General features: G+C 40.4%; 1 protein-coding gene across 1 annotated transcript in view; it reads left to right on the forward strand.

The window, feature by feature from the left end:
• Window positions 1–528: 528 nt before the first annotated feature.
• The window catches only part of ntsr1 (neurotensin receptor 1 (high affinity)), a 29,855-nt gene continuing 8,969 nt past the window's right edge, over window positions 529–21,414 (forward strand). Inside the window, exons 1-2 of the mRNA XM_054608626.1 lie at window positions 529–1,158; window positions 18,722–18,923. Coding sequence (XP_054464601.1) covers window positions 529–1,158; window positions 18,722–18,923 — 832 coding nt within the window. The remainder of the gene's footprint in view (window positions 1,159–18,721; window positions 18,924–21,414) is intronic.

Raw genomic sequence — 21,414 nt, forward strand, 5'->3', positions numbered from 1 at the left:
CATGACAGTTGACATGTACAGTAGGGGAAGAACTGAGCACTCTGAATACAATGGAATTCATTTTGAGTCATTTTATTTGCCATTTTATTATTTAATTTCATCATCATTAGGGGCCTCTCTGGGCCCCCTCCATCATGGGCCCCTAGAATCCGTCTCCTTTACCCCCCTTTTCGGCGCCCCTGGTTCTGGAGTACACACACACACACACACACACACAAGAAGAAAAGTCTGTCAGAAAGCATATTTGGGATTTAATGTTGATTGCATTGGTCTTTGCGCGTTATTCTGGTCTCCAAGGTGAAACATGAACGTACAAAGTGATAACTGCTGCACTGACTGAATTGATGTGCGTCATCGGAGAGGACCCAATGGCAAGCGCGCCCCCGCGTCGCGCCGCGTATAAAAGCTGATCTCCTCCGACACTCAGAGACTGGACCTGTTTCACTCCAGCTAGAAGGGGGAAAAAGTGGGCAATCAGTTCCAACAATCATACTTTCTGTTTCCAATGTCTCCACACATAGAGGCGTAATGGCTGTGAACCTCACGCTCTTTGCGCAGAGACTGTTTGGGAATAAGTCTCTGTTTCCATTTGAAAACACTTCCAAGACGGAGGAGGAGAACCTGGAGGTCAACACGGATGTTTACTCCAGGGTCATAGTCACCGTCATCTACGCCGCCCTGTTCGCAGTGGGTTCTCTGGGGAACTCCATCACCCTGTACACCCTGCTGACCAAAAAGACTCTGCAGAACCTCCAGAGCACCGTGCACTACCACCTGGCCAGCCTGGCCGTCTCCGACCTGCTGATCCTGGTGCTCTCCATGCCCATCGAGCTCTACAACTTCATCTGGTTCCACCACCCCTGGGTGTTCGGGGACGTGGTGTGCAGAGGCTACTACTTCCTCCGGGACAGCTGCTCGTACGCCACGGCTCTCAACATCGCCAGCCTGAGCGTGGAGCGGTACATGGCCATCTGCCACCCGTTCAAAGCCAAGAGCATCATGTCCCGCAGCCGCACCAAGAAGCTCATCAGCGGCATGTGGCTGGCGTCCTTCGCGCTCGCCGCTCCGATGCTGTTCGCCATGGGCCAGGTGATGCGTAAAGGCGAGAAGATCTGCACCTTCATCGTGTCTCCTGTCACCATTAAGACCGTGGTACAGGTGGGTGTCTTGTCCCTGGGTTTGGTGTTGTGCTTTGGGACGTCGCACACATGTAAGATAAGATAAGATAAGATAAGATAAGATAAGATAAGATAAGATAAGATAATCCGCAGGCTTACAGCAGCATAGAGTTAAAGTGCACACAAGAGACATAGTAAAGAAAGACAAGATAAAAATAAAAATAAAAATGAAAAATAAAAAATAAAGTATAAAAATAAGCAATAAAAACAGTAGAAAAACACAATAACTGAAATATAATATTTACAGACAGAAAAAAAAACTATATTAACTATTATTGCACAGTGTTTAGAGACATAGTAAAGAAAGACAAGATAAAAAATAAAATGAAAAATGAAAAATAAAAAATAAAATAAAAAACAAGTATTATAAATAAGCAATAAAAACAGTAGAAAAACACAATAACTGAAATATAATATTTACAGACAGAAAAAAAAACTATATTAACTATTATTGCACAGTGTTTTTATTGTCATGTGTCATGTGGTCTGCTGTACATTCTTTCCATAACTTGCTTGACAAACTGTACGGTTTTTACGCACCAATGTGTCTCCAAAATCCTGGTTTGTGCGCAATGGGCATCTGTTGGAAGCTACAAAAAAAAAAGAAACTAACAAAAAGTAGGTTAATGTTATTAAGATATGCTTTAATCTTTAATATATTAAACATAATTCAGCCATTTGTGACCTCACTGCAGGTTCATTTGTGCCAAGAAAGAGTGGGTCGCCCCCTCGCCAACATCAACGACGTGCTGCTTATTAGCTGCTAAATGAAGATAGAGAAAGTGTAAACTATCAGATGATCAGTTCTTAATATTTGAAGAGGAAAAAAAAGAACAGATGAGCAAACTTCAAGCAGCTCCAGGGTGCTACAGGTGATTCATGCGATGCGATTAGTCGATTGACAGAAAAATGTATCTGTAACTATTTGGATCATCGATCAATCATAACACTTTTTTTTTCAAGCAGAAATATATTTATCTATACACATGCAAATATATATATTTTGAAGCATGTTTGTCTGTGACGGTTTCCTAATCCAAACAAAGATGGTAGCCGGAAATAAAATATCTCCTCCCTCAATTTGTACAATACATATAACAAAATGAAATGCATTATCAGTCTTATGTTGGTTTATATTGACTTTACTTTCCAATTTTATGTCAAGCTAAAGTTTCACTTCTTTAAAATGTTTTGTGACGGACTTTGTCCTGGACAATATCATTTTATTACATTTATCTGGTTTGATGTATCACTGCATCATTCTATTTGTGTGTGTTAAAGCACAATGCAACAATGTTAAGGCAAAGTTAAAATGTTTTTATAAAAAAAACAACTGTGGTTGTCTGGATTAGGAAGAAAAAGTTGCAACTTGAGAAAAAAGGTTAGAAACTCTTTCATTTTGTAGCAGACTGAACATGTTTTTCATACACATGGTCAGAAGATTCTTTGAGGATTTTTTTTAAATTCCTCTGGAAGCAGGCATTTAGTTTTTGGGAAAATGTGTTGCTTTCATATCTGTGACTCGAATGGAATGGGAAAAAAAAGCTTAATGACAGTACTTGCTATAGTAAAACAATTATGTCATTATAAAGACATACCTTTGTCTGAAAATTCAATTTTTCGAGCAATTTGTGTTGCCAAACTAGACCAGGGGTGTAAAGTAAGGGGCCCCCTTACTCACTTCTTACCCCTTTACTTCTGGCTTCCTTGCTCTGACCTTGGCCTTCGTTTTGATTTCAACTACACACCTGTAGACTTTCATGATGGGATCTTACAAACTTGCGATGCCATTACAGACGTGGCAGAATCAGTCCACAGACAGAAAAATATAACTACCTGGTGACTCACAAGGTGAAAGCAATACCAGCTTTGTTGAGCTTGTAATAATGATAAAACCTTCAGACCTCTTACATGCCCAGTCTCCACTCCTCTCTGCTCTAGCACAGCTGAACCAGCTATTGCTCAAGCCCTGAGCAGAGACGCGTCGCGCTGTTAAATGCGGACGAGAAATGTCACCCATGATCTGGCTATTATGTTTTATAATAAGGACCGGGTCTCTGCAGATACAGATGCCGCCGCACACCTAAAGTGGGTCATGATGGATGAATGAGAGGGATTGTTCCTGTGTGAATCTATACATCATTTCCTGCTCACTGCACCTTAAATATAAAGAGCCTGTGAGTCATTAGCAAGCATGTGGCGGCTGTGGCGTAGTGGAGAGCAAGGTAGTTCTCCATTCAGAGGATCGGTGGTTCGATACCCGGCTTCAGCAGTCGATGTGTCCTTGGGCAAGACACTTAACCCCAAGTTGCTCCTGAAGGCTTGCCATCGGTGTGGACTGGATGTTGCATGAATGTTAGTTAGAGTCTGATGGTGGCACCTTGCATGGTAGCCTGTCATCAGTGTGTGAATGGGTGAATGATATGTAATATACTACTGACTGTAATGTAATGTAATAAATGCAGAAAGAGAGACACCCATGCACACACGCACCACATTCTGAGCCCAGCGGCTCCCTCTTACCAAAAACAAAAGCCATTTCTCAAGTCTTTCCCCCGCTGCTCGCCAAGATAAATGGCTCTGCTCTGCAGGTCGCAGGTCCCGTAAATGATTAGGCCAATCTGCTAATCTGCCCAGCTTTGTTTACATGCACATACTTGGCATTGGCTCAGACGCTCGGGTGATGTGATTTGGATTGAAAGAGAATTGGAAATGACTGGGTGAGGTGTTTTTGTGAATGCTCTGTCTCTCCGGCACAGCTTTGCTCGACATGAGACAAAAGGAACATCAGCTGGTGCATCCGTCTTCACCTTCTGTGTAATCATTACAATCACCATCATCTCTATCATCTGCTGTGATAGTGTCTACTGGGTCTGGTTTTTCTCTCCTCACCACACTGCTATTTTCTGTTTGTCTTTCCATGTCTTGTCTTTTTTCTGCGTGTTTTGTATTCTTTTTTTAGTATTTCCTCTTCTATTCATCACTCCTGTAAGACAGTAGCTAACTGAAGCAGTGCCAAGGCCAACATCTTCCGATGCTTTCAATGAGGCTGTTGGGATTCATGAGCCAGGCTCCAGCAAAAACCCTGTAGCAGAGAAACAACTTTCCACTTAATTCAAATAGCAGGACAATAAATTAGCCTGGGGACGTCATGTGACGCACACTGACACTGGGGGAATGATCAAATAGCTCCCATAATATTTTTAAAATGTGCGCGTTTGCCTGCGAATATATTGTGCCGTGCATATGTATATGGATGATGCAGCATGAGCTGGTTCGGTAGGCGTCCTGCTGCTACTGAAGGTCCCAAAACACTTTGCTTGTTTGGACAACAGTGTGGTATTGAGGGATAAGGTGTGTGTGTGAGTGACAGAGAAAACTGAAGTGAAATGCAAAGATGAAGAGTAGCGTGCACCGCCTGGATTCAATTCCCCCTGCAGTTAGCCTGCAGGCTTATTCAACTGCAGTACTGGGAGTGAGACTGTACTGTGAATGGCAGAGATACTTAATGCACAACATCTGAAAACTAGATTCACTTCTTGAAACCTTCTAAAACAGATGTTGCCATTTTAACCATTCACATAAACTTTTATTTTCAAGTTATGACCATTAGACCTAGGGTCGGTAACATTGACGAAATCAGCAAAAGGAAAATAAAAATCCTGGCCAGTGTTGCCGGCTGTTTTCCAATGAGAGTAGCTAGTAGCTCCAAAAGTTGTCAAATCTAGCGAGAAAGTCGCCAAGTCGTCAGGACTGACAACTCGTCCCTTCATGCCTCCCTCCAAAGCCACGTCCCCAAATCTTCCATTCCAAACGTAAACTACAAACATGGCTATTGTTAGCACTCATAGCAGTGAAGCTAGCAGCTTGTGGAAGACTCCGGTCACGAGCGATCATTGCCACAAAAACAAATATTGGTAAAAATGTGTAATTTTACCAAACACTTATTTCAATGACTTTTTGACACAAATCTACCTGCATAGTTTTTTTTTTAAGTTTAGTTTAGTTAAGTTTCCTAAAGCAAGCAGACTTAGCTATGTTGAAGCGGGTATATGTCCATAAGTCTATCAGTCTGACATTTTTTGTAATAGCTTACTATAATAAAATTAATTTATTCGATGGCATGACCTGTCAGAAGACATGTCTTATTTTTATACATTCCTTTAATGACAGATGTTAGGACCTGGACACTTTTTTTTATTCACTGCAGGCATTCATTTAAATCCAGTAAGATATGAGACTTCAGTCTCTCTCTGAAAAAAACATCACTATGAGGTGAAGTGGTAGCAAATCATCTGATGTCAAAATCAGAGAAGAGATGAGGAGTTTTGTTTTTAAACAAAATTTTGAACTGAGCCATGTTGGTTTTTAAAAAGCTGACTTTTCGGAATGAAACGGATCACTGTTCATATTCTGCATGAAATAGTTCAGACCATAAGCTAAGCTAATTAAATACATTTGTGGGCTTACTGGTACATTCAAACCGATCATTGTTCAAACTCTCAAACGAACGTTAAGCATCTGTGCTTTGTTTCTGCTAGTTCGATACTTTTAATATATAACAGCGGGAGGAAATGTTGGGTTGGCATTAGAAGTAACATAATACAGCTCTGATACGGCTGGTGTGTTTTTACATACTGCACACACAGCAAAAAGCTACCTTTTACCAAGACATTTTGGTTTATTATCGACAGAAAATACTTCCACCAGTGCATTGAGATCATTTCAGATAATTGTCCCTGGTTTCAAGAGTTTAGTGTAATTTTGTAACGCTGGAGCAGTGACCTCTTCTTTTCAAAGTTTTGCTGGAGCAGTGGCCTCTTCTTTTCAACGTTTTTTTTCCAGAAAAGTATTGATCTATTGATTTATTCAAGCAAAGATAAAAAACAAATTTTAAAAAGATTAGAAAGGGGCTAAGGGACCTTTCTTTCTTCTCTTCAAGGCTGGACTTGCAGTTAACTTGCTGCAGTTTGACAGTGCGCTTCGATATTTCCGTTACACATATATTTTACATGCTGTGCGTTTGGCCTGGTGTTGGTGTGGGCACTTACCTTGGCCAGTGTGACTGTGGACTTGTTTGCTGTCGTTGCACTGAGTGGTCTCCTGCTGTTCAGGAGTCTCTGCTTTGGTTGTACAAGGTCATGTTGTTTGTGCAGCAGGATAAATTAAAACTGCAAAACTGACTGGTTCATCATGAGAATAACTTTATGTGAATATATAAACATGTTTTTCATTAAGTACCTCTATACTGTAGTCTGCTAGAAGCCACTATTGGGTTAATTTATTAGAGTATAAGATAAAAAATAATCCTTTATTAGTCCCACAGCGGGGAAATTTGCAGAATTATGCAGTATCACGGATCTACTGAGCCTTTTGTAAGAGCATAATGGCCATGTGCAACTTAAGACACCGCTATGTAAGTAAGTACATAATGTGCCCAGTGTACTACATGGAAGCATCCAAATTGAGACACAGCATTGGTGTCAGTGTGTGTGTGACAGTCTAGCATGAGCATGACTTTGTGTTTGTGAATGCAAGAACCTGGTAACTATGCAAGTCAGTGAACATGTTGGTCAAATCTAAGCCACACTACACAATGTTTAAGTATTCATCCCTTTTGCTGTGACATTTTAAATTTAGCTCAGGTGCCGCGCATTTCTGTTGATCATCTTTGTGACGTTTCTACACGTTGATTGGAGTCCACCTGAGGTAAATCCAAATTGATTGGACATGATTTGGAAAGGCAGACACCTGTCTTATTCAACTCTTATTTGTTATGCAACTTGCAACAGAGGTGGAATTGTATATGTCACTTATGCCACAAACAAAAGTAAAACTATTACTTCCAGCCTCATTGCGTATGCTGAGGAGAACATGTTGGAGGTTTCTTTTCCCCCATCAAACTGCGACTATATATATTATTATTTCTCCACCTGTCATTACCGGAAATTCTCAGAACTTTTTCAATTTCAAATTGAACCTGGAGAGCAGCACAATCGTCTCGATGTGTGCCATTACCAATCCTTCTTTTTTCGTCAAGAGTAAGCGCAGCACATTTCACTAGGAAATTCAGTCCCGCGGCACACATTGCACTGTGCAGTTTGAGGTCTAGAAAAGGAAGCAGATGCTGCTCACAGTAATCATGCTCATGAAATGAACATGGTTTTGATTTATTACACACATTTTTATGAAATGTTGCATGTGTCACCTGCTTTGGGACAAAAAGGTAGAGGTGCTAGACTGTAACTGAAGGAAATGGGTTGGACTATTCATCAGTCAAAAGCATGGTTTGACTCTAATAACTTCCTATGGTCAGTAAATAAACAGCTTGTAAACCTTGGACTAAAACACAATGTTGTCTGTTACTGAGGAAATATTTTAAACATCCTTCCTGGCTACGTTAGATCTGGTCACTTTCTGTTTTGATTTTCTCTTCAAAAGAAGCCTGTCCAGACCTTGTTGGACCACATGCAGAACAGAGCCTCTGCTGTGTATACATCCTCACAGCTGCAGTAAGTGAACTCAAAAGTGACAAATGGAGCTTCAGCCTTGCAGACAAAATCTCTACTCGTGCATTCACTCAAGTAATGTGCTGCCTTGCAGCCCATGCATGTCTTAGATATGTGATGTCCTTTTTTTCCTGCTGTTCTGCAATGAGGATATTTTATGAAAACTGTTGTAAAAGACTTTCCACCCGGCTTGGTTGAAAAAGAGGTAATCGATGTTAAAAAAAAAAAAGTTAATTGAACAAGCAACTGGTTTTGTAGAGGGTATCTTCAAATTCCCTTTGGTATCCAGTTGTATATCATTTTCAGCATATGTTTACACATATATTTACATCCCTATACATGATCATTACAGTATTCAGGTTTATTATCTGTGCTCAGTCATCAACATCTTGGTTGCAAAATGACTCACATTTCTTTCATTCTTTCCAACTATATTTATATATTTCTTACTTTCATTTAGTACACATTTCTAATCCATGCATTTAAAATCCGAACATTTACATTTCATAACTATCATATTTGCATTTGAAACAATATTTTATTTCGATGGGTAGTTTCCCATAGTTTAGTACTTACAACTTTTACCATTTCACAGTGTGTTAATGCAAGTTAATTGTAACATTTTGGTCACCTAAACTTCTCTTATTCAGCGTCCAATTGCCAGTTCTGGTGAAAAAAATAAAAAGACAAAATGCCGAACTCGAGGCTTCAAAACCTTATCTCACAACCAAATGGGGTAAGTCACCTCTTATATACAGTCTATGATCAGAGTCAAAGCTCTGACTTTGCTCAATAGTGGAAATTGTGATATCCCTTTGTTTGGTTGTGCCACAAAAACAGGTATATGTAATTGGTAGATGCAGCCGTCCACTTGGGCTGGACTGGGAACACCCAGGCCCAATGCTCCCATTTATTACCAGTCTCCAGCTCAGACAAGCCTGCTGGGGAATTAGTCCAATCAGATCACATCTCGTTTGTTAACCACCTCTCAGAGCCAATCAAGGACTTTCCCCTACCCCCAGGTGGGTCCTGTCGACATTAATTAACCCTGTACTTGAAACCTTTCTGACGAGAATTGATCATTGGATCATCCATCCATCCATCTTCCGTAACCGCTTATCCAGTTAAGGGTCGCGGGGGTGCTGGAGCCGATCCCAGCTGTCAATGGGCGAAGGCAGGGTACACCCTGGACAGGTCGCCAGCCTATCACAGGGCAGACATATAGAGACAGACAACCATTCACGCTCACATTCACACCTATGGGCAATTTCAGAGTCATCAATTAACCTAAGCTGCATGTCTTTGGACTGTGGGAGGAAGCCGGAGAACCCGGAGAGAACCCACGCTGACACAGGGAGAACATGCAAACTCCACACAGAAGGTTGTCCAGCCTGGGAATTGAACCCGGGCCCCTCTTGCTGTGAGGCGACAGTGCTAACCACTACACCACCGTGCAGCCTATATCATTGGATCATCTCCGGCAATTAACAATTTTTCGGGAGTAGATAAGGACTACTAAAATGCAGCAGTCCTGAATGCCATAGCGAACAGTACATTGGGTAGCCCTGTGCTGAGTACATTTAAAGCTACGCCCCCCCCACACACACACACCTTCAATCTTAAATCACTTTAATGCATGTATGCATAGTTTTGTATTGTAAGTGCAGATGAATTATCTTCACCAGAGATGACGCTAGAGAAGAGCCAGATGTGAGTGTTTTTTTACATGCGATCATGAAAACCCTCGAGGCACGTGGCATGTATCCTAGGCAGAGAACTTTCGTATAAACAATGTCACCATGATGCAAATATTTGGATTTGTCCCTGCTGAAAGTGGGATTGATGTTTATTTAGATATGAGGATATGAACAAGCCATGCATGGCAATTAGGAGAGCAGTGTGCCTGGAGAGAAAGACAATTAGGTTGTCTATGCAAACGCTCACTAAACGGAAGTCAGTTATTTAAAGGTAATAAATATTTAATGAAAGAGCTATGAGCTGTGGAACATCTTTCCACCTCATATTGAAAGGGATAAAAACAAGGACAAGGGATCCATTGTTTTGCTTGTCGTGCAAACTTTGGGCAATTATGGTCACTCTCCGGGCAATAAACAAGCCAAGTTACTCGCAAGACACATGAGGATATTTCAGTTCAAGCTTTGAAACTAAATTTTGTGTTAAAATTGACAGCTTTTCGATTTGTTTCAGAATTGTCACCCGGGCGTAACAGGTCTCTTACCCCTGTTCCCTGACGCCTCATCAGCTTTGACACCCTGCCTGTCTCCCCAGCTGCACCTCATTGGCTCATTAATCTGGGGTTAATTTAACTTGCATAGTGTTCGAAGAACAATGAGCCAGTGTTTATTACACTTTCTATAGTGTTAATCATTTAATTAGACTATGGGGATACCGAAAATGAGCTTTGTATCATTACAATGTGGGTAGAAAACATGTTCTGATAAAAACTTTAACAGTTACTTTATACTGTTAGAGTCTCTATCAGAAAATGTAATTGAGATATATAGACCTCATGTCAAAACGTAATCGGTTCTCTTTATATGCTTTTGATTATGGATATGCAAAAATCCTAAAAGAATTAACTCAACACAAGTGATGATTCATTTGGGGGTAAATTGGCTTTATGTTCTCCGTCCTTTGTTTCTATTTGATAGAATCTTGAGGAGGACAGCTGTTTCATTCCAGCATTTTAATACGAAAGAAAGAATGATGGCACAAAAACAGTAAATGCTAGATTACATTACAGTCATTTAGCAGACTCTTTTATCCAAAGCGACTTACAGTCAGTAGTATATTACATATCATTCACCCATTCACACACTGATGACAGGCTACCATGCAAGGTGCCACCATCAGACTCTAACTAACATTCATGCAACATCCGATGGAGCAACTTGGGGTTAAGTGTCTTGTCCAAGGACACATCAACTGCCGAAGCCGGGTATTGAACCACCGACCCTCTGATTGGAGAACTACCTTGCTCTCCACTACGCCACAGCTGCCCATGTTATGTTACCATGGGGATAGTGTATAAAAGTGATCACTTAGTAGGATGTAAGCAAGGCAATAAGACATTTGCGGAATGTACAGCATGTCCTCCTGGCAAAATTACGTGCATCACTGAAATTGCATTATTGTGCAATGGCATTGGTTCCAAAAACCCATGTGACAGAATGACACAGTGTGTGGTTACAGACGGAATGAGACACAGTTTGAGGTTCTGGTAAACATCAGTGGTTTACAAGACACTTTAATTGAATTTTTCCGTGGCAGAGACAAAGTAAACGTTTTTTTTAAACAATTACAGGCAAAGCTTGTGCGTGTGTGTGTGTGTCAAAAATAGTTTCTTTGTCTCATTTTTACAAACAAAGAATGAACGACACTGCACTGCCCACTGAGAAAAGGAACCCAATGAGGAATTAACTCGCACGCACTTTAATATAATTATAAAATTGGCACACTTTCTAGGGAGGACAATGATACTGTCATCTGCTCTATCACAGCTGCCAACATGCTTCCAGAAATGCATTTCTCTCTAATTGTTTCCCAATAGAAAAACAGCTCTATGGGCCATACATTATACTAATCATCAGCACATTACCTTATGCAAGCTTACCCGGGTATCGCTGGTACCAATAATAACAGTTGTGTTGTGAGAGTTGGAAAAGGTTTTTTTTGTATGTTTACTTTAGCATCCATAGTTCTTCTAGTAGGTATGATCTATATACATGTGCATTATTTTGAACACTGAAAATGCCTTTGTAAATAAATGATTTTACATTTTGTAATTGCACCAACCATGCTCTTTATGTAAAACCATGGGATTTCGCTTTGGAAGGCCTTAGTGGTGATCAGTGCATGTGAGTGGAGCACAAGCGGAAGGATTTGGAATAGCATCAGAGCTGAATTTTTTGTTCCAAGTTTGAGCTCCAATGCTGCTCGCCCAACCAAGAATGTATCTGTGTATTCGGCATCGAGGCGGCGAAGGATTGTTTTAGACTTGTATAACCCAAATCATTTCAATAATATGGAGGTGGAGGAGTTGTGGACACTTAAACAGGCCCTATTATGCTATTGTCCGGGTGCACATTTTTATCTCAAGTTACAGTTACAACATGTTTACATGCGTTAATGCTCATAATCCTCCATGTTTTTCTCATCCTGGCTGTCCTGCAGCACCTCTTCTCACCCTCTCTCTGAAATGCTCTGTTGTAGCGCTTGTGCCTCCCTCCAGAAAGCAACGTATGCCCTGATAGGTCAGCCAGTCCGCTCTGTTGTGATTGGTCAACGTTTCACATTTCAAAAAACTCTTCCTCTGGAGCTCCAGCTCCGTCTCTCTTTTGTTGTTTGAGGGCCAAACTAGCCAGAAGGAGTTTTATGTCCCTTCCGTAACATTGTGACTTCATAAAGTTGCGGAAGTGAAGGAGAGAATTCAATCGAGCCGTTTCAGGCAGCTGAGGAGCTTCTGAGGGGGAGGGTAACTCCTTTTAGGCGTGGACTTCAGGTTTTACACTCTACAGACCTTTTATATGTACAAAAATATATATAACACACTGAAGAAGAGGGAAAAAGTAGAAAAGCACAATTGGTCCACTTTAAGATGAGATTGAATGTGTATACATAAAGAGAAGTGTGATTTATCTTGTAATCATCATTAACTCAGTATATATGAGTAAGAAGTGTTAGACTTCACTTGTGTTTGTAAAATCAAATTTGTTGAAGTGAGGTTTTGATAAAGTTGAAAAAAAAGGTTCTGATAGTGAACTGTTAAAGAATAAGACATGAAAGAGTATAAAAGTTGACAAGGATAAATGTAATGATTTATCACTCTGTGAATTTCTATTTTTATGCAATAATGTACCCAACTTAAAGTAGTTGATTTGAATTAACAGATTAGCAGAGCATTGGTTCATGACCGAGGTCGTCCTGAGCGAATGACCTAATGCAGTGTTCACACCAAAAGCGAAGCGAATATTCGCAACGCGTCTTCGCGTCAGTTTACTCATTACATTACATTACATTACAGTCATTTAGCAGACGCTTTTATCCAAAGCGACTTACAATCAGTAGTATATTACATATCATTCACCCATTCACACACTGATGACAGGCTACCATGCAAGGTGCCACCATCAGACTCTAACTAACATTCATCATCCAGTCCACACCGATGGCCTTCAGGAGCAACTTGGGGTTAAGTGTCTTGCCCAAGGACACATCGACTGCCGAAGCCGGGTATCGAACCACCGACCGTCTGATTGGAGAACTACCTTGCTCTCCACTATGCCACAGCCGCAGGTCCGTTTGTGTTTATTCGCTTCATTCGCGCTAGACGCGCCGCAGAGGGGGAGGGGCTTATCTCTATGGAAACCGTTGTCAACTCATCCATTTATTTCCGCCATCAACCATTCATAAATAACTACTATATCTGCTTTATACTTGTTGGGGCAGTCCCAGATGTCCCGGGAAATTAAACGCCGTCTTGGTTCATAACATCATCCGGTGGTGCCCTATTCACTGAATCCAGCAAGCCACCCGTCGGCTGGTTTACTACAGCTGTATGGGCCGAGAATAAACCATTTTACTGTGATTTAATTATAATAAATGCCCAAAAAGGGACGCCGAAATAACAACATAATGATGGTTGTTTGTAAAAAGTCAGAATTCATGTTTTGTTAGTTCTCTGTGCATTGACTTTACATGTAAACTGAACGCATGAAAAATTTGCTTCGCTTTTGGTGTGAACACGGCATAAGGCATGAACTTGTGAGAAATGGGGTTGATGTCCAGGTCAAGTGTTTGTTTGTTTTAGCAAAGGTGATCCCGTGTCTGGCTCGTGAACAAGAGCCGTAGATTTTAAAGAAGTACCCAAGACATTAATCAAGTGCTGGGTTGAAACTGAAAATGTTTCTCTGGACTGTGTTTGAAGATTAAACAGAGCCTATTTTGGAGATTTTAGGACTTTTTGCTTTTAGCCTTGTTCTTCATGAACCAAGGAGGTTTTATGGGGGATAAGGACAGAGTTTAATTTTGTTTAGTTAATTCTCAATTGATTGTGTTCACAACATCTGATTGATCACTTTTTGATTACTGGAAGGTTCTGCATTTATGAAAAAAAGTAATCCATGTGCGTTTAAGGAGAAGTTTCTTTGTATTCATTATAATTCAAGTGAAACAGGTTTTATTTAAGTGTCAATTTGCCTCTCCACAGTGATGTGAAAACAAAGAATGTATGGCTAAGCCAGGTTCCTATAAGAGAGCTCTTGTCAGATGTTTTAGACTCAAAAAAGCAATTTACCCCACAGCCAAAGTATATTTGCAGCTTAAATAAGGAAGCTGTCATTAACAGTTTTTCATTAAGTTTAAAGTCAGGTCACTTCAGGTTCTAGTGTAGAGGATGAATCACCTCTGCACCAGTCTCCTTTGATTAGAGGGGCGGCTGTGGTGTAGTGGAGAGCAAGTTAGTTCTCCAATCAGAGGGTCGGTGGTTCGATACCCGGCTTCAGCAGTCGATGTGTCCTTGGGCAAGACACTTAACCCCAAGTTGCTCCCGAAGGCTTGCCATCGGTGTGGACTGGATGTTGCATGAATGTTAGGTAGAGTCTGATGGTGGCACCTTGCATGGTAGCCTGTCATCAGTGTGTGAATGGGTGAATGATATGTAATATACTACTGACTGTAAGTCGCTTTGGATAAAAGCGTCTGCTAAATGACTGTAATGTAATGTAATGTAGAAACAGGCAGTCTGATCTCTACCACTTTTATGTGCGGGCTGGTCTAAACTGTTGAGTTTGAGTTTCAGGGTAACAACAGAAATAATAACGCTACCTTATCCAAACGGACAGCTCACAGGCACGGAAGCAAGTCTGTTAACACCGACCAAACATCCACCACCATCTCCCCTCGAGAGTTGTCAAACCGATAGAAACTGAAATCTGAGCTGTGCAGGGTAAAAAAAATCCAAAGGTGTGAACCACAGTGATCAAAACAGACGGTACCAGGCGCTCATCTCCAGTATCGGTTTGATCTGGTGCTGCATCATTATGTGACGTCTCATCAAGAGAGACTGTGTGCATCATTCATTATTCAAATGAAATCAGCAGTGTGTACCTTACGTCTCTGTCTGTGTCGAGTTCAGGGCCGGCCAGGTTGTGAAGGTGCTGGTATGGAAACAGAACGAGGCATGAGGACTAATTGTAGTGCCTCCAGTGTTTCAATTTGTGATACACGTTGCTGTTATACGAGTAAACGAGCGCGGAGTCAGATGTTATTTGTAGTAACCTGCTCTAATGGATCTGTCCAAGATTAAAAAAATATTTGCCTGAAGGCAGACGTTGTAAGCCGCTCAACATATGAGCAACTAATTTGTATTAGCTGTCTTGTTTGTTATGAGCTGCAGCTTCATCACTCTCCCGTTCAGCAGGCGGATCACGTTTCCAGTTGCAGACTCTCAGGGTGTACACCTACACATTAAATGTGAGCAAAGCTTATTAGAGCTCGTGCTGTGGTGATAACACATAATAATACACATTATGATCGGCATTTAAAACAGCATTAAGCAAGCTAATTCTAATTGTCAGTTAGCATTGTTTGTAGGCAGCCTTTGTGCTATCATGGCTGACAATATAGGACAAGTTACTTCAAATTTTAGGAATTGCTCATTACATATTACTCATGAAAAACATTCGTAGAAATTCAGTTTGATTTAGAGCCATTTTTATCCTAATTTTAACATTTTTTTAAATCTACCATCTTCCACTCCTTTAGGCCCCTCTCATCATGTTCAGTCAAATCACCGTTGCCTTCAACAAATCTATATTGTTGTCATATTTCACGGCACAGCACAGTAATCAAAAAACAACATTCTTGGATAAATGTTCCTTTTCAAGGTGGACTGAAACATCTATTGGAACAGGAGGCAAACTGCGATGGGTCAAGGATAGTGGGAATGTTACATTTAATGTAAGACGTGACCAGGTCAAAGGAGCACGACGACAGTCATCAAGGCTGACTGAAACATGGTTATCTTCTAAGATCCCAGATAACGACATTACTATTAATGGATTACAATGTTTTTCAGATGTGATCGAAAAAGTGAGGTAGGCAGAGTTCTGATCTGTCTAAAAACTGTCCATGAAATCACCTCGTGCTCAGAGCTCTAAAAATATGAATATATGAAGACCTCTGTCTCGGTGGGGATATGCATGTGATCATTGTTGGTATGTATTAATCGTTGACATAAGTGATCGCTGTCCCATCACCTGCGTATCATATTAAAATCCCAAATTATCACCACAAAAATAAAAATTCCAGAAGGTTAAAATGTTACAAATGATTTGACATTCTCTGGAATTGATCATATTTTCTCCATCACTAATCCTGCAATGGAAAACTTCTCACAGTCTTGTAATCTTATTTCTGATAGACATGCCTATTATGAAAAACACAGATTAAAAATAGTCGATACAGTCCTTGGCTCTCCCTACAACTCTCCAATGCCATCCACAACAGAGACAAAGGCTAGATCCAATGCCACCCCTGAGGATGGAGGAACCTTTGGTTAACAAAGAAACATCTGCACCAGCAGGATTAGTTAGTCAGCTCTGTCTTCCTGTGACAGTTCAACTAAATTTGATATAGCATCGTCACACCTCCCACCTCAAATAAAACAAGCATCTGGTCACATTAGCTATAGATGGTATCGTTGTGGAGTGATTTTCAGTTTGAGGTGTCTAGTCAACAGTTTTATGGATGTCTCAATTTTGCTGGTGTATGGGGATAATACAATTTGAATGAATACTGGGAGTGGTAACTGGACAAAATTTGAAGAAATGCTTAGCAGTGGCCCCAAATTCAGTTCTTATTATACATGCATGGGTGGCATTGGTTCAGTATTGATTCAGTCTCTATTCAGTACCCATTAGTGTTGGTAAATTACAAAGTTATAATGATACGTTCAAGTGTAACCCTGAAAAATGATTTTAATTAGTTTTTTGCAAGAAACTTTGTTCATTAGGGATCAATAGTACATTTGCAAAAAACAGTCTGCATACAGTAATCAAAGAGTTTATGTTGAGGTGCATGGGCTTTATTTGTACGAGAATTGTTGAATTACACTGATATTGGTATTGTCTACTAAATATCTGGAATCTTGACGTCCCTATTCAATATTGTAACAATCTAAAATAGTGATGTTTTTTTCCCTCCAATCCCAGCTTGGGTTTGTTTTCCTTCTCTGACAGCATCAAGTCTCCTTTGTGTCATATGCCTGAACCCCACCAATCTAGACAGGATAATGAAATAAAAATTGGTTGTCAAAAAACAAATGCATACCCCTATAGCATAAACCTTGTACCCAGCACTCCTTGCTCACCGATTCCATTCTTTGTTTTATAATGTATTGGTGTTCTTATCAGGGTGGGCACCTGCCAGCCACTCTCTGTCACATCCCAGAGGAAAGACAAGTGCACCAACCGTTAGTCGTAAATCACTGTTGACGGGGAGGTGATTTAGAAAAACGGGTTCTCAACACTCGATAAGAGTTATATATAGTATGCAGTTGAAGCTCAGGAAGTGGTTAGCGGACGGGATATCAAAGTGCTGTTGTCTTTGTGAACCTACAACATTCATTTTAAGATTGTGTAACCCTTAATCCCCTTTGTGTTTTCCTTCTGTTTTAACTTGTAGTTAAAATTTCCAATCATTCTTGCCTAATGTCTCATTTTCCTTGCACTTCATTCCCAATTATCCACAATAGCTCTGCCAGTTTTTTTGCATCTCTTCATGATTTTTTTTTTCTTTTCCACTCAAGCAGAGGTTTCACCCCCCTCTGAAGCTTGGGTTTGCCTCGCCGCGTGTCTTCTGCTCTCCTTTTCAGCTTTAATCAGTCAACAATGTTTAGCAGGCAGGGGACCCTCAGGAGTCAGCCAGCCTGTTCATTAAAGCCATTAACATTTTTCATCAGTGATTATCCCTTGGAAAAACAACACAGCTGCATATGTGTGTGTCCGTGTGTGTGTGTGTGTGTGTGTGTGTGTGTGTGTGTGTGTGTGTGTGTGTGTGTGTGTGTGTGTGTGTAGTAGGAGGAGAGGGAATGCTGCAGGGAAAATCTGATGTAAGAGCTGTTAGTTACATAGATTAAGCAAATATCTACACAAATTAACACCCTACACATCCATCCACGTTTTCTCTCTTCAACGTCCTCTCATACCGTCTCCATGCAGTCACACGGTAGCTCATGTGAAAAGTCAGACGTCTAACAGCACCTCCTTTCTCCTCCTCAATTATTTTTTTTATCTTTTACCCCTCCCGGCTCTCACTCCATTCTTCTCTAATTAATCTTCGCTGCTCACTTTAAATCGTCCCTCTTTTATGCAGCAAGGCAGCGGACTGTGACGTAAATTGTTTGCGCAAAACTTTCAATTCTGAATTTGATCAAAGCACTCATAAAATTTGATGACATCAAGTGTTTCTCAATAAAACTTTTGAATTGCTTGAACAAAAAAAATAGACTGGGAAGTCAAAATGTTTTTGTTCCTTTGCCGGGAAAAACAAAGCAAGGACACTATTGATGTGTTCATACATCTGCTGAATTGAGTTCATCAAAGGGGGACTGCAGTGGTTGCACAAAAGGTTTTGAAAAGCACAAAAAGTGGCCAACTCAATTAGTTTTGCTGCACTTTTGATTTTTAGTGTAAGTGACTGTCACCCAGTTTGCCTTCACCTCTCGTCCACTTTCGTCCTTAACTGTTATCCTCCACCGCTCTCTTTCTCATTTTCTATGATTGGACAAATCAGTTGCTTTCAAGTAATAATCTGCAATATTTGCATATAAATACATGTTTGTTTTGATGTGACAATTCTTATTCCCACTTCTTAAAAAAGGTGAAAAAGCTGAAAAAGCAAAGTTTATCTGCAACTTTTTTAGATTTATATACATATATATGTATATATCACTGAATAAATAAAAACAAATCTTAGGAGATGTTTTACCTTCTGCCTTTCTTCCCATAACAGGTAAACGCTTTTCTGTCCTTTGTGATACCGATGGTGGCCATATCTGCACTGAACGGGGTCATAGCCAATCAGCTGCTGAGGATGTACCGGGAGGCGGAGCAGGAAAACCGCGTCTGCGTCGTTGGGGGAAATCCCACCATGCTGAATGTCACCGTGGAGCCCAACCGTGCTCAGTCGCTCCGCCATGGGGTTCTTGTTCTCCGTAAGTGAAAACCCTTGCACAGAAGGAGAGATGGTTATTTGATATTTATCTATATAATATAACAAACCTTAAGAATCAACACATTTATCACAGTCAGTAAAGTTATCCACTTAATGTAGGCATCAACATAATAATTTGGAAGGAGAATGAAGCATCAATTGGTTTACCTCCACTGTTATCATGCCCTGTTGTGGCCAAAAATGCACTATTTAAAATGGCCATCAGGGGGCAATTCCTGGTCGCAAAAAAGTCTTATTGTTTAGAAGTCAATGAGAAAATGACCCCACTTCTCACTTGATTTATTAACTCAGAAGACAACATGAGTTGTCTAGACAGTCAAAAACTTTATGATGTTTAACGTAAGCAAGTATCTTATAAAATGGCCACATTTCTGGACATCATTTCACTTGCAAACAGGTTTTACTATGTGATGGTATGTATTGTTTGAACTAAATACAGGCAAATATACTTTAAGTGGCTTTTAAGTTGATGGTTTAACATTTAATTTGTGCGCCTCCATTCTTGTGTGATGTATTTGTGCACGGTAGATGGATTTGCCCCGGGGTTATAAGTACGAACTCTGACTTTGCCTCAGAGGGAAAACTCTTTTTCAGCTGTTCAATACATTAATTCTAGCTTGTCTCCTTAAATTTGTTAACTTTGTCCTTTATCCTTTCCGTCTCTGCAAACCACTTATTCAAACTAAGCCAACCCAGTTAATCTGACATGTTGTAACAATTTGTTTGGCACAGTGATACTATCACATAGAGTACACATACACATAAAGCACATAGGGTATTTTACAACGGTTTCAAACCAAGCTAAGCCAATCATAGTCAAAGACCAGAACTATCCATTCTAACCAACACCAGATGCATCAGTTATATGTTTATATATCTCAAGTGCATCAAATAGACTGATGATGTCATAGGCCCACACTGCTCGTAAGATTGAGCAACTTATATCAACCCCACAAATACATCAACTACCAAAGCTCTCAGCATCAGGCAAACAACTTCAGTTCTACAGAATCTGTTAGACCACTATTCTGAGAAGGTTCATATCTGCGAATGGCAAATTTTCATATATTTGTCACATGTTTTTTCTCTGTCGTTCCTTCAAACGACTTTTCCACTTCGTCATTGTCATGTGAAAAAGAGTGAGCATGTGGATGAGCACTCTTGCTTAGTATACTACCTAGTTACCACAGTCACTTATTGCATGTATATGTCCACCTCAACCGTTGCTTAGCACATGTACCAATTGTGCAAGGACACGCAGGCGCAAAATCTCTGCTGACAGTAGACGTGTCCCAAATACATCCACACTAAGTAGGATTTTAGTTTGCTTGATTCTTTTTTGAGTGCTGTTGATGGATACTTTTCTCCCACAATGCAATCCTCAAAGGACTTGGACGAGTTGTGACAGCCGGGAAAACATGAAAATAAATTGTGTGTGGTGATGGAACAGCTCCAGTAAGATCAAACAAAGAACATAGAGAAAACTAAAATCGCAATTTTTATAAAACGTCTGACATTTCACGTATTCGTAGCAATTCGTGGAAGTATGAAGTTGTTTTTTATGTGGATTTTTTTAATTAGCAGTGAAGGCCTGTGGCATAATCAGCCTAATTGATGCACCTGCAATCATCTTGCACCACCTGGCATTAATTAGCTGCTGTCCTTAAGAAAAATGCACTACTTAAAACTCTGTCTGTTTTGGGGAATAACTATAACTTTTACGTCTTTCTATAATGGTTCTGTTGTCATTGTTATGTCACCGTATCGAATTGATTGAATTGAAACTTCAAGTGTGTCAAAATGAATGTGGTGGCCTGATGGGTCCAGTTTCTGTCTCTCATAGTAAAGTCGCAGCAGTCGATGCTAAAATCTGTCCTGATGCGCGATGAGCTGCGTTGCACTTAAGTGTCAATCTGATTTGATTGATAATGCCATGCAATTTCAATTACGGGAAGAGGATTCTTGAACTGATTTCTCATACTCTCACTGTGATTGCCATCTTTATCACGCAGACGTAATGTAGAGACTGACTAATCCCCACTGTCATGTGCTTCACGGTCTTGACTCTTCAATTATGAAAGCTGACTGAGACATTGACCAGAATGGGGCACGGATTTCTCCTCTCGACAGGCCATCCCTTAATATCTCTGTCTTTCTTTAACTGATATAGACGTGCCCTTTAACCGTGTGTGTGTTCCTAACTTAGGTTAAGTTTGGGGACACATTTCAGCCCGAAACTGTCCCCAATAAACTGTTTATTGGGGACGACTTATCCAATTGGGGACAAAAGCTGTGTCCCAATTTGGAAAAAAGCTGATTAGGATGTCATTGGTTATGGTTAGAGTAAGTTTTTAGGAAATAAATGTAAGTCAATGTTATATCCCCAAAAGAGACCTAAGTAAACGTGTGTGTGTGTGTGTGTGTGTGTGTGTGTGTGTGTGTGTGTGTGTGTGTGTGTGTGTGTGTGTGTG

This window comes from Anoplopoma fimbria, chromosome 12 (assembly GCF_027596085.1).
Source record: "Anoplopoma fimbria isolate UVic2021 breed Golden Eagle Sablefish chromosome 12, Afim_UVic_2022, whole genome shotgun sequence".
Taxonomy (NCBI): domain Eukaryota; kingdom Metazoa; phylum Chordata; class Actinopteri; order Perciformes; family Anoplopomatidae; genus Anoplopoma; species Anoplopoma fimbria.